We start from the raw sequence: 13,852 nt of genomic DNA, 5'->3' as shown, positions 1-13,852 counted from the left end.
CATGGGGTTTGTTGTAGGGGTTTGTTGTGTACAATGTGAGCAAGTAGCATTTTTTGAGGTGATAAAACAGGCAGCGGTCATCCCTGCCTTTGCAGTTGGAGCAGAGGAATAATCTTCAGCTCAGGCTTTGGACCTGACCATGTTAGCTGGTTGGATTCTCCATCCTTTCAGTGTGTTCACATGGGAGGATGTGGCTCAAACAAATGTAGCTCTTTCTAAGCTTGACTTGCCTGAAAGGCTGTGGCTTCTCTTGGCTGCACTTTGGGGTGTTGCCTGCTGGTAGTTTCTCATAAACATCCAAATACCAATTACAGCCTCAAACCTTGCTCATTACCCACCAGCTAGTCTTGGCTAATTTGAAGCCATAACATTTTCTATATGGAAGTTTTTTGTTTGTCTGTAGACAGCTGTTGTTTTAGCCCGGTTGAGATCTCCACGTGTTCGTACCTTCCCTGTTGTCCTTTTTGCCCAGCCTGACACAGAAGTTGCTTGGGGCTTGCAGTCCTGTCTTTGTGGGCAGCATGTTGTCCCTGCTCAGCCGGATCCCCCAGGCTGCACGGCTGTGCAGGACTCAGGAGGCTGGTGCTGGCTGCTCGTGGGGACGGGGCAGTGCAGTGCTATTTCTGCCTGGCAACAGAAGGAACACCTGTCCTTCAGTGACAAATAAGAAGCAAAGCCTTTTGACTCAGCAGCCCTGGATACAAAAGGGAAATCCCAATACTAGGTCAGAGCTGAAGATTCTAGAGCAGCAGTCAATGCTCTTCTGCAAAACTGCACTGCCCTAGAGCCAGCCCTATCCCTACCACTGAGAGGGCTGAACAATGGGGAGAAGTGCTGCCTGCCCTGGGCACCGCTCCCAACCATGTCTGTGAACAGCAGTGTGGCAGGAGTTCCTCTGGAGGCTCAGTGACAGCCAGTCCTTGTTAGACCTGGGCAAGGTTTGCCATCAGCTGGTTGCCTGCTGCCGTGACCTGTGTCTAGTCTTGTGTCTTGTAGTTTATTGCTCGGCTTCTCAGCTTGAGTTCTGTGTACTGACTCCACCTAATCACAGTAGGTTTGCCCATCTCTTAGCCATGACTTCGCCATGTTTTTCCGGCTCCAAAAAAGCATATGCTGGGAAACCGCATCTTTCAGTACATCGGATAATCACGCACCCGGAATTAGCTTTCACATTGAGGTAAAGGTGACTGACCTGTTCTCTGTCATCCCATGGAGAAATTCCCCAGTCATTTTGTACCATTATATAAATATATATATATAAATATAAATATATAAATACAATATGTGAAGACATCTTATTGGTTTTTATTTGAAACAATTTTTAGGCTTGTTTTTGGGTATCCGTGCTGCCTGTAATGTATTGACCTGTTTTATAGGTGCCTTTTTATTAAAAAGACAAATTTCAAAACCTGACCTTGTGCCTGTCTTTTTCCATGTGATTTTCCATGGGACTGCAGTGGGGACAAGAGGGTGCAAGAGCTGCTGGGAGGGTTGCGTGGGCATCGGGGGAGCCCTTTCTCTGCAGCGCTCCCAGGCACGCGTTCATTCATGCGTTCCCGGCTCGCGCTCACGCGTGCACGCTCCACTGCCTGCCACAGCCCTGTGATCATCGCGCGCGTGTAGCAGGATGCTCTGCTGAAACACCCCAGCTCTGCCTCCTGGGAGACTTGGTTGCCCTGTAGGAAATGGAGAGCAGTGTGCTGTTGTGAGTCTTTGTGTCCCTGTCTTTGGGGTTGCCTGCAGCAGAGACCAAGGCTTTCTCTGGGTTGTCTGCTGGAGCCTTGTTTGCAGAGTATGGTCCAGGGCTGGGGGTGCAGAGTGTGTGCTGTGGATGGTGGTGAGATTGCCTTCCCACACGCCACTTCCCCACTCCCTGCAAGAGCCACCTTGGAGCTCCCCTGGGCTCAGTGCCTCTTCCTGGTGGCCTGGGAGGGCAGAGTCCGTCTGCCTCACTTGGTAGCAGTGGAATAGGGGCTGAGCTGAGCTCCACAGGGGAGCCTGAAGGTCTGTGTGCCTGAGGGCTGTGGTGTCTGGGGGTGGCTCTGGTGGCATGAGCACTTAGCAGGGAAGCCCGCTCTGGGCCGTGTGACAGCCATGCAAACCTGAGGAGGCAGCGAGGGTTTCATTGAGTGGAAAGCCCAGCTTCCTCTGTGGTGAAGGAAAGTTCCTCTTGCTTTCTTGTCACCATTCAGCAGGTTGGCTGCTGGCAGCTGTGGGAGGAGCAACAGCTGCTCTTTGGGGAAGGGTCTGCCAGCTCTGAGCCAAGCCATTTCCAGGCTGGCTGAGCCAAATGTGGGTGCAAGGGCAGCTTTCCACTCGGGTTAGCAGCTGCTGTAAAACTGGGGCAGCAGGTGCTCCAGTTGGTGGAAGAGGCTCTGGAAAGCAGAGCGCTAATGTAGATCTGGACTGACTCTGAGCACAGCAGGGCATTCTGTGGCACCAGTGAAGGGGAATCTGAACAAGGTGGGCTTGTGAGCCCTGTGGTCCCCTTGTGGGAACAGCAGTGCTTGTCAGAAAGGTGACGTCTGCCCACTCAGTGCTCTCTGATGCGTTTCCCTCGATAAAGTGACATGACTGCAGACAACTGCTTACAAGCACTATCCATGAGAAGGTGTTTTATTTAACTCTTTATTACAGCTTACATCAAGCATTTCTAAAGGTTTGTACATACCAGTACTAAAAGCTATAGTAACAATAGATGTGTAATCAATCTGTTCACTCTTACTTTGTGTGCAGATTTTCTTTTTACTTTGTGACCACTGTAAGAATTTTACACTCTGACTGTTCATTTCTTCAGTAACAGCTTTATGTATGTAGAAACACAGTTCTCATCAGAACCTGCTGGGGAGGTGTTTACAATGCATCTGCAATGGGTCTGCTCACTGGTACAACCATGGAGAACACGAGGACAAGCTAAAGAGAGCTGCTCTTCCTCTGCTGCATGTACATGCTTGAACAATTACAATCACCATTACTTGCAGGTTTCATCTTTGAAGATGCAGCACTGCAGGAAATGGTGGACTGCCTTATACTTGGTGAGTTTTCTTCTGAAGTCACAATGTGAGAACGAGCTATTGAGATCTCTACCTGAGCCAGACTGAGGTAAGGTAACCCCCTCCATAATGCCTAGTCTTTTTAGAAGGGCCCTTGGGTATAGTGAAGTTCAGCTGCAGTTCAGGGCAAGATCACCACCCAGGTTTGTTCTCTGTACACCTGGATGCACTTAATCTCTGAAAGCCCTGTTGATGCAGGTGGAGGAAAAATATCAGAAAGCATAGTGCAAAGCAAAATCTGCATTTCCTCTCACCTCGCTAAAAACAAAGAGAAATTATGCAAATGAGCTCTTTTCCTTACTTTGGGGCAGTGGGTCTCCTTGCTCTCAGAACCCACAAATTGCCATACAGTGAGCTGAAAGAAAAAGTTACACCTTCCTATTTACAAAGCGGTGTGGTTTCTGTCCCCTGTGCAGAGTCACAAGACAGAAGCCATCTCTTCAAATGGTGTTTTTCCTTAAAGGAAAACTTTTGCATAGTCAGGCATTCAGTTCAGCAGCCACTCACTCTTAACAGCAGTAAACCAGATCAAATGAGTGGGGAAAGATGCAACTGGTGTCAGGAAAGGAGTCTGTGACAGTCAAATCTGTTAGTCTGTGGGAGGACCTGTTGGCATGAGCTGTGTAGGGCAGGTGAATGTGTCATGGCTGGCTGGGGGGGGATGTCATGCAGCAGGAGGACAATGTTGCAGTCAGAGAGTGTTCAGCACTGTATGCCCGTGCTGTGCGATTGAGCTCTATAGCCCCCATCAGTCCTACCTGCATCTCTCTTTCCAGTTGCTGTGGCCAGTGAGTCCTGCTGCTTCCTTTGGGCATGTCTGTACCAACCTGAGCTAGTGAAATGGAGACCTGCTTAGCTTAGTCGGCTGCACTTTTTTCCTTGCCCCTGGCACCCCAGTCTTGTGCCTGGCTTCATGCACAGGATGCCTGCAGTCACCATTTTGAGGGAGAGGTGGGAGTGTCAGTTCAACCCACTTGAGTTCATCCAGCCCCACAAGAGTGACCACTGGACAGCCAGCATTCACCAACAGCTGCCAGGCAGATCTCTACAAGTACGAGAACCAGGAGGAGCCAGGCAAGGTTTTTGATGGAATTCGGGTGTTCAGTGGCTATTGGACCTGTTTCCTGAGGAGCAAAGAAAAGTGGTGGGGATGCTTGTGAAACTTGTAACTGAGACCACAGCAAGTACGCCACTAGGAAGGAAAGCCCTAGGCCAGTTCTGTCCTGCAGGCAACCTTTTCCAGCTAGAAGGTGGAGATGGAGGTGGTGTTGTCGGAATCAATCCCGCTACCCTTCCTTGTCACCTCCAGGATCTCTTGCAGGGTCTCCTGGCTTATGCAGCCAAGCTCCTGCAGGATCCGGAAGAAGTCATTACGGAACTTGACTCCAATGAAGGCGTAGAGGATGGGGTTGAGGCAGCAGTGTGTGAAGCCAATGGCCTCTGTCACCATGATGGCTGTGTCCAGCTGGTCTTCCAGGAGGCAGTTCTTGGTGAAGGCTTCTAGCTTGGTAAGTGTGTTCAGAAAGATGACGATGTGGTATGGGCTCCAGCAGAGCAGGAAGATGCCTGTCACCAGGATGGCCACACGGACAGCTTTCTGCCTCTGCAGGCGCTGGGACTGACAGAGCACCCGGACGATGGCCATGTAGCAGTAACACATGACCAGCAGGGGCACAAAGAAGCCCACAGTGTGGTAGAGGAAGCGAGTTGCCAGCCAGGCATTGTTGCCATCGATCCCAACCTCTGGAAAATAGCAAATGCTGCGGTTGCTGTCGTCTGTCCAGACTTCCATGAAGATGAGATCGGGTAAAGTCAGAAGCAGTGAGCAGAGCCAGACAGCCGTGCAGGTGAGATGGATGGAGTGAGCTCTGCGTTTGCGGTAGGTGTGGATTGCATAGACGATGGCCAGGTAACGGTCCACCGCGATGCACCCCAGCAGCATGCTACTGCAGTAGAAATTGATCTTGTGGACAGCACTGAGTATCTTGCAGAGGAACTTCCCAAATACCCACCCAGCCAAGCTCTCTACCACGCTGAACGGGAAGGTGAGCAACAGTGCCAGGTTGGCCAGGGTGAGATGGAAAAGGAAGTTTTCCGTGGTGGTGCGAGACCGCTTGAACCTCTCTAAAATGACCAGGACCAGAGAATTGCCTACAGTCCCCAACATGAACATCAGCAGATAGATGAGGGGCATGAAGACCTTTCTGAAGGGGTCTCTCTGGTTGCCGACCACTGATGAGGCTGGGTTGAAGCAAAAGTAGCCCTCCAAAGAAGGGGTGGTGTTCTCAGCTTCGTAGTACCCACTCAGCTCCACCTGGCTCTGGAGAATAAGAGAGTATCGTTAACAGAGGGGAGTTTCTGGACACAAGAACCCAGTCCCTCAGCTGCACCTGGCAAACCTAGAGTGGAGCATCCCCACATCCTGCAGCCCACCTGCATCAGGAGCAGGTGCTGCCTGTCTGCAGTGTGATGACCTTGGAGGTCCCCCCAGTACCAGGAGGTGCAGCAGCCTGTGGAGAGGGTTGTCTCCATCTCTGACAGCAAGAGCTGCTCAGGATCTAATCTCTAACTAGCATATTTGGTGATGTTCTGGTGTCCAGTCAAATGACCAGTTTCATCATCTGGTTCTTGCCAGTTTACCTGCTGGTGGCTCTTGCTTCCTCACACAGCATGGAACGCTCCTCTACCAGCTTTCCTGATGTTTTCTACCCATTTCTGATACGGACTGCCCCTGTCCTGCCTGCTGCCAGGTACAAAGGTGGTGGGATTGCACTGACCACCTTCTCCTCAGAGGCCTGGGAGCTGCCTGGGGCAGAGCAAGGTAAGGGGCAAGAGCAAGCAGCAGCTGTCCTTGAGATTGCTTTCCACACACTCAGAGAAAGGTGTGGGGCAGGTGTTCAACATGGCTGGAGGAAAGCTTCTGAGGCACTGTGGTGCCATAGCTAGAGGAATGGATGCTGCAGAGAGAAATCTGTTCTGTTGGTAAACCTTGCAATTCTGAATTAATTGCAGTCAGAGCAGGAAACACCATTGAAAACACCACCCGGACCCTAGGCTGATACCCGGTAAGGAAAGTGCAATAGAGCTGCCACAGATGTGATTCGCTCTTGGCCTGCTGGATCTTCTTGCCAGGTGAGCAGCCTGTATTGGGGCTGAGGCTGCGGGCAAGTATCAAGTGCTGGGAATCTGGAGTTGCACTCAGGATGAACTTCCTGGACAGTGGGCACACTCCAGCTGGCCTTGGGCACCTTGCAGAAGTTGGATGTTCACAAAAGCAAAGGGCTGGGATGAGCACAAAAAGAGAGCAGTGCAGGAGGCTTGTGGCAAGCTGAAAAATTAGTGACAAGTGGGAAGAGCTCAGCAGCAGTCACCCTGAGATCCCCCACCCACACCCTCTCCAGAGACTTGTGCTGAGACTTCAGTGTCAACCACAGCGGAAGTCTCTGCTTGCTGCTTTCATACCTTTCACTGCCAGCTGCAGCTGTTTGCACCTGCTGCTCCTTCCCTCCTCTGCCAAAGTTCCCGTCTAAAAATACCAGCCCTGCTTTACAGTTTTAGAGTTGATTTTGGGTGTTTTTGCTCACCCAATGTGTTACTAAGCCAAATGAGTGTGACCAGCCTGGAGTCCTGCATTGTTCCTGGCTAGGGAAGGGTGATTTATGTTTCTTCTCTCTCAGGCAGCCTTCCCTGGGCAATGCACTGGGTGCCTCCGCACGCGACTGGGGTAAAGAGGCAGTGGCAGGGCTCATCTGAACTGCTCTGCTCTGCTGCTGAAACCATCTGCATGGCTCCAGGAGGGGCCAGGCACACTGATGGGGCAGAAGTGTACGGAGCATTACTAAACACGTAGAGCAGACAGCTGGCTCAGGTGGTCCCCCAGCAGTGGATGGTGGGAGGGCAAACAACCCCTTGGGAAAAGTGCAGAATAGCCTTGCCCGGCTCTTGCCCTCTTCCCTGGGCCTCTGCCTTTGGCTACTGCCAGAAAGAGTGCTGAGCCAGACTTTGCTCTGACCAAATTTACTCTTGGTCTTGCCACCATCCCGTTCTCCACCAACTCTGCGTCCAGGGGTGCTGTGGCTGTGCTCTGATGCCATGGTGCTTCCTCCTGAACGGGTGAGAGCCAGTCCCCTCGGGGGCCAGGAATCCCCCCTACCCAAAACCTCAAACACACACCTGTCTTCCCCTAATGTGATGATGGGGCTGCAAACCTTTGGTGAGAAGCATTTTGTATTCCCAAAGAACATATATTTTTCTGGTTAAGGATATGATTTTGGAAACTGGAGATTGCTGCTAAAAACAAAAGCCTTTAGAAATCCCTCCCAGTTATTTTTCTCTCTGGCTTGAAAACATTTCCTAGTCTGTACCCAGACCTTTTGTCAGGAATTACCAACACACAGAGAAACCTGTGATGTGTTGTCCAGTGCCAGATCCTTGAATCTCTTTGAGAAAAACAAAACCAACCCAAAATCCTTTGCAATTGGACTGACCAAACCAGACTGCTCAGGCTGTGCAGGTGACCGTGTGGAAAACCCCAAACAAATTATATGTTGGAATGGGAAATTTCACTGGGGAGAGGTTGGAGGATTCCACCTTTGAAGGAAAAAAAAATAAAGGATGGGAAATGTCCGGGTTTGCTGGCTGGAGTGTCAGTCCTGCCTTGGAGCCATGCCAGCACCATTGATGCTGATGGGTGGACAGCCTGGGTGGTGTTCAGTGGCTTTGGCCACTGACCAGCTTCCAGCATCCCCTTTTATTTGGAGCCAGAGGTGCAGAGGCTGAGTGCCACTATCAGACACCATCTGATTGTTGATGGGGAGCAGGTAGGGAGGGCTCTTACTGTAAAGCCACTTGCTGTGGGCAGGGGAAGCATGTGCGGAGCTGAGTCTGAGGCATCCTCTCATGCATCTCCGAGCAGAGCAGCATGTGTGGGTGGAAGCGGACAGAGATGAGTTGGAGACATGAGGATGAAAAGTCACAGTCCAGGCTGAGACAGGAAGGACAGGGACCAGAGCTGCAGGAGATGCACTGAATGTGCCAAGCAGAGGATTCTGGGGACTCTGCTGTGATTCCCATTTCTAGGACTGGAAGCAGGTGGCTGCCTGATCTGGGATGGGATAAGTCAACAGTGTGTATGCAGAGGGACCTTTGAACAGGTCTCCTGCAAGACAATTGCAGCCCAGATTTGGGGGTGGCAGAAAAAGTGGTGTCTCTTTCTGTAACGACTGCATACCTGGGAAGGCTGTTCCTGTGTGCTTTTTGTTCAGGGATCCCTCTACCCCTGACCCACGCTCAGATTTATTCTGGTCTCTGTGTGGCAGCTGCTTTTCTCAGTTCCCCACAACTGTCAGCGATCAAAACATTTGGCTGCAGAAGTGAAGCAGCTTGTGCACTATTATGGATTTTCCATGTGAGTCATTCCCTTCTAGTCCATGCCAGGGCTGGGAGCAGCACATTTTATTCCCAAAACCTTAAAACTGAAATAGCCCACATCAATGCAACTTACTCACAGAGCTTCTGCTCATAACCTCTCTGGGTGCTGAACCAGGGAAAGCCAGGAATAAGACCAAAGCCTATGGAAATGCCACATTACTGTAGTGCAGGTGCCTTTATGCTCTTGAGTCATATTGGTTCCATTACAATGAAAACTGGCCTGCAGCACCTCAAGGGACCTGGTGGAGATCTCAATGGTTCTTCTGCACCTGTGATTTTGGTTGTCTAGGCTGCAGTTGAGGAAGGTTAAGCAAGCAAAACATTTTTGCTATGGAGAAAGGGGGTTATCATTTTGGGCACTTTACTTTTCCACAAGGTAACAGAGTCGATTAGTCTTGTATGGTATCAAAATTTAGATGAGGCCCTCACTGTACTCACTGTGCAATACTCACTGTGAGATAAACACCCTTTTGGTGCAAACGTTCTCATAATTTTTCCTTCCACAATTGCTCAATTGGTCAAGCAATCCTCTCTGGTGAGTGCACAAGGCAGGGCTTGTGCCTCCACTTTGACAAGACACTTTGAAGACCTTTTTTGCAAATCTCTGTGGGTAGCTTGTTGCTACAGTATAAGTAAAGCAATATATGGCACCACCAAAGCAAATACTGTGATGCTCATGTGAGACCTGTGGCCTCCCTGTTCCAGGGAGGGAGCCAAACCTGGGAAGCTGCCAGAAGACAGAGGTGGGAAACAATGTATGCCAAACTCCCAGCTGCAGGAAATCCGAGAAAAGGTCTAAAACTCTTCCTGCTGCAGCACCTGACTGTGGGCACTCAGTTCTAAAATTAGCTGGGTTTCCCCCCTCACGTGGGGTCTCCTTTATGACTTCAAATAATTCACAGCCAAGGCGAAGTCACTAAGCTAAGGATTCTGGAAAGTTTTGTATGCAGTGCTGCTTAATCCTACTGCATTAAAAATGATGCAGGTTTGCCACACTTGCTCATAGCTCATGACATGCTGCAGGGCAAGGGGACAGCAGATTTCCACTTCCATGGTTTTCTGGTGGCAGGACAAATTTCAAATGGAGAGTTCAGCTGGAGGAATCACCAGCATGATGATGAAAAACGTTTGAGTTTGGTTTAACCTCTCAGCTTCCACTGAACTTCAGCAGAGGTCAGGGGAAGAAGTTTCTTCCGAAAAAAGTTCTAAAGGAATGACCACTATTTGCAAAGGATTTTTATGCTGGATGAATCACAAAAAGGAGAGCAAGGCTTGCTCCCCCATTTCCTTGCTCCTCCCTGTTGTATAGGAAAAAGGAGGAACTGAAAATTTTGTAAAAGTTAAATCCAGTATTTCTCTCTTTAAAGAAACTAAATTTGCAATCTGCTGCAGAGAGCCGCCGTATTAAAAAATAAATTCTGAGATGATAGTGCTGCTGTGTACTTCCCCTTGGATAGCTCAACATACTCTAAAAGGTGCAGCTGCTGTCTTTCATTTGCAAACGCTGGGGAGAGAACTATGAGGCAGAATGCCTTGTGTCATCACTCCCTGTTAGAAGTACTCGCAATTTATTTTCCCCTCTTCAAAATGCCCCTCTTGTAAATATACTGCATATTCCCCTTTCAACAGAGTCTGTGGCAGCCTGTATGTGGAGAAGGCAAGCAGGGGTAGGAGCACGTATGGTTGTACCAAGGGTTTTCACACAGAGAGAGAGAGAAAGAGAGAGAGCGCGCACTGGATTTGCTTGGGTATTCCAGTTGTGTAAGGAGACCAGACGAGGTGTACAGGGCCTTGCATACTGTGTGCACAGTCATTTATACCACTGAAGGGTGGTGCAGAAGGTGCCTGGCTCGGAATGAATGTTTGATGCCGAGGTGTCAAGGGCTGCATGGGCAGCAGGGAACAGAGGATGGGACAGGCTGGCAGTGGGTATGGGGCTGCCGGAGCCCCACTCTCCCGGGGAGTCACCTGGCCCTTTGCAGAGGCTGTGGTCTGTCCTCATGCAAGGACAGTGCTCAGGCTAAGCGCTTGCCAGAATGGCTGCGCACAAGGCCCCGGCAGTTCGGCAGCTTTCCCCGTGGGAATATCCAGCACCCTTGGATCAGCTGCAGCCACACTGCGCTGGCTCTCTGCAAGCAACAGCCTTGTGTTAAGTTGGGACTTAAGGGATGCAAGGGCTGATTGTGCTGTCTTAAGAAATGGCTCAAGCTCTTCCTCTGCCAATAGGAGGGTGAGAAGACGGACAGACAGAAAACAGGTCTTTCAGCCCACCCCAGCTCTACCTGCTCTCCCCATTATCAAGCGAAGCCAGTCCCAACTCACCAAGTCATAGGTCTCTGATGAGTAGCTGACAGGCCCCATGGTTTCAGGAGCAGGATCTGTCTCTTCTACAGAAGTTTCAACAGAAGTTCTTTTTTGGGGTGGAGTTAGTAATTTGAGTAGGGAGGGACACAGCATGTAACAATAGACTATTTGCAAGGCAAATGAGCTCCAGGCATAGTGACCTGATTGATGTAAGGATTAGCATCTAGCTTTATCATCTTTTTACTAGTGCTGTAAGTTGATTTTTAAAGTACAGTTTGAAGAATCCACATTCCTTTGTTCTGTACCAGACAAGATTCAGAACATCCTTACAGCTTCCCTGGAAACCTCCAGGGCTGTTGCCCATGGCTGTCCTTGTCCCAAGTGGTCTGAATGGCTTTGGAAAGTTCTGTGCCAAGGAACACAGCAGAAACCTCCTGGATCCAGGCAGGATCTCTGGATACTCCGGGATCTCTGGAGCCATGCAGGACTTCAAAGACACCTGGAGGTGAAATGCATAGGTATAGTCTATATGACCATCACCCTCTGCCTCGAGGTCCTTCTGGCTGCTTTAACCCCAGTGGCTTGTGGTTGTCTTCTGCTTCTCCTGCTGCTTCGCCCCTCGTCTGGGCTTGCAGGAGTGTGAGGTGGCTTGCACAGGAAAGCGCAGGAGGGGCTGGGCAGCTGCATGACACAGCAAGGCCCCTTGATTTCACAAGGTAGTAAAGGATAATAAAAATGGGAAATCAAGATTTTCTCTGCTCAAGGAAATGTGTGTTTTGTTCACTGATGTTACAGCAGCAGACTCATGGTGAGAAAGCCCCAGTCTGGGTCAGCAGAGCAGGATGGCATTGCAGCTGGCATTTTGGCAGGAAGCTTTTCCTCTGTGAAGAGCTGAAGTGGTTCCACAAGCACAGTGTTTGTCCTCCTCTTCTCTGGGCACAGCTGCACCAAAGCCTCTGTACCAGCAAGGGTGGGACTTGGACTGCTGAAGGAGGACGTGGAGAACACTGTTTGATTTCATTCACTCCTCCTGCTTCCTAGCAGGAGCCAGATGATCCTGACTTGATGGGCCACTGCTGCCCCAAGGATGTTGGCTGTCCTTCCCTGCCCTGAGGACCTTTGTGTGCATCTGCATGTGCTCATCAGCCTCTGGGCACCCCTTCACCCAAAAGGGAGAGAATGGAGAGCAACAAAACTGGAGGGAGGCCATAGGGAGCTCGCTCTGTGCCTCCCAGGGGGGAACACAGACCGAGCCCTGCCCTGCCAGGGCTGTGGGGCAGCGTGAGGAGTGGGGCACCACTGAGCCTGGGAGACTGAGAGCTTGGGAAGGATGTTCTCATTCAGCTAGAACTGGAGGGTGGAGCATGCAGCACCAGAGACTTCCTTTAAGGGCCAGCAGCAAGGGTGCTGCTCCCCAAGACAGGGCAGTAAGGTACTGTGAGTGAGAGTGAGGGAGTGATGCTGCAGAACCTCTCAGCTCAGAGGGACAGGCCACAGAAGGCAGCTGTGGGAAACTGCAGTCTGGAAATGCTTCCCATGCTGTAAGCTTGGCCCTCAGATGTGGTGTGGGAATGACAGGGGTTCAGGGAGCCTGCTCCAAAGCACCAGACACAAAAGATTTCACTTGCAAACACACACTACACCAAGGAGATGACTGCTGCCCTACAGGCATGACCTAAAGGATCTTTGTGTTGCTGTAACATGAAATGCAAGAAATATGATAGTAAGAGAGAATAGCATAAGGGAAAAATAAATGGGGAGAAATTGAAATGAAATATACATTTTTAACCTGCCTGTCCCTACACAGACAGGTAAGGAACTGACTATGGAAGAAGACTGTTACCAAATTCCTCAATTTGAGGATTGTTTTGATGTCCATACATGGGAATTCCTGTCTGAGCTCTGGTTTTCTGCCACAGATACACGCTCTCATTGGAGAATTGTTCTTGTTTTGTCAGGAATGTAAAATTTCCTTATCTTGTATGCAGTATTTTGATAATAGGAAATTATTCAGCTCTACACAAGGATGACAAAATGCAGTACTTCTGTGTGAAGTTGCTATGTTCTTTGTAACTGTGTGACTGACAAGCACCTCTACTGGCCAGTTGGACACTACACTGATTTTCTGAGCTCTGCTGGAGAAAAGCCAGATGGTTTCTGGCTTCTGGGTCTTCTCAACTCTAATGTTCTGTTAGTCTTATTTGCTGTTACCATAACTAAAACTTTGTGCTGCCTGCAGATGTCAGGCATGTTTCCTAATCTGTTAATTTCTGTTGTTATTTGTTCTTTCAAGATTAGAACATGCCACTTCCTGCACAACTCATTGGGAAGCGTGGTGCTTAGCCCTTCAAGGAGCTGAGATGAGACGCCAGCCCCCACACAGCAGGGTCAAAGCAACAGCAGGAGCAGGAGAATGAAGATCGTGCCCAGCATCTGCCTCTGTGTGTGGGAATGGGGCAGTCGAGGGTTTCCCAGCTATGGCTGCTGCGCCCTTTGGCCAATGAGTGGCACAGCAAGAAACAGGAGAGGTGCAGTTTTCTGCTCCCCTGGCACGTGAACGCCTGTCTTTTCAGGTTCCTTTTTCACTTGCCACACTTGGAACAGAAGCTTTGAAAAGAAAGAGGGATGCATCAGGTAGGAGAGAGGTTAGCAAGGGAGCTTCACACCAGGGATGACCTCTGTGCCCTGAGGAAGGGCAGCTCGGTCCAGGGCAGCAGCCTCAGAGCAGCGCAGAGTCTGCAAGGCAGCAAACAAAAGAAATCAAGGACGAGGCTGCGCTGATCTTATCTCCCATGAGAACTGGGCAGGAACATATGAAGTTATTACAGAAGAAGAGTCAGCTCCTGCCCGCTAAGGGTCAGCCTTTTGTTCCTACATTTGTTTTCGCTGTGTTTTAACGACTACAGAGCGAAGCCACGCTAACTTTCCAAGCCTTTTCTTCAGAAACAGGGCCGACTGACCAGCCTGGATGAGGGACCGGGATGAGGGACGGGCCTGCGCTGTCACGTGGCGCGCAGTGCACGCCGAACGTACGTAGGTACGCACGTACGTCTGTGCGTGATGCG

At 50.3% G+C, this 13,852-nt stretch overlaps 1 protein-coding gene across 1 annotated transcript; it reads right to left on the bottom strand.

Moving 5' to 3' along the window:
* Window positions 1-2,648: 2,648 nt before the first annotated feature.
* On the bottom strand, window positions 2,649-11,776 carry CXCR5 (C-X-C motif chemokine receptor 5). The gene is made up of 2 exons (XM_027699557.1): window positions 10,806-11,776; window positions 2,649-5,373 (listed from the first exon to the last, which is right to left on the bottom strand). Exons 1-2 carry the CDS (start codon window positions 10,938-10,940, stop codon window positions 4,297-4,299), a joined length of 1,212 nt encoding a protein of 403 aa, XP_027555358.1. The 5' UTR covers window positions 10,941-11,776; the 3' UTR covers window positions 2,649-4,296.
* Between the last annotated feature and the right edge of the window lie 2,076 nt (window positions 11,777-13,852).

This window comes from Neopelma chrysocephalum, unplaced genomic scaffold (assembly GCF_003984885.1).
Source record: "Neopelma chrysocephalum unplaced genomic scaffold, ASM398488v2 Primary Assembly neopelma1_138, whole genome shotgun sequence".
Taxonomy (NCBI): domain Eukaryota; kingdom Metazoa; phylum Chordata; class Aves; order Passeriformes; family Pipridae; genus Neopelma; species Neopelma chrysocephalum.
Note: the sequence above shows the minus strand (reverse complement) of the source record. Positions and strands in the feature narration are given on the sequence as shown.

Excerpts from the sequence above, each read along its gene's own strand:
- CXCR5 (XM_027699557.1), bottom strand. The coding sequence starts at position 10,940 with ATGCTGTGTCCCTCCCTACTCAAATTACTAACTCCACCCCAAAAAAGA. Across the intron at positions 5,374-10,805 it reads CATCAGAGACCTATGACTTG|AGCCAGGTGGAGCTGAGTGG; the intron begins GTGAGTTGGGAC and ends CTTATTCTCCAG.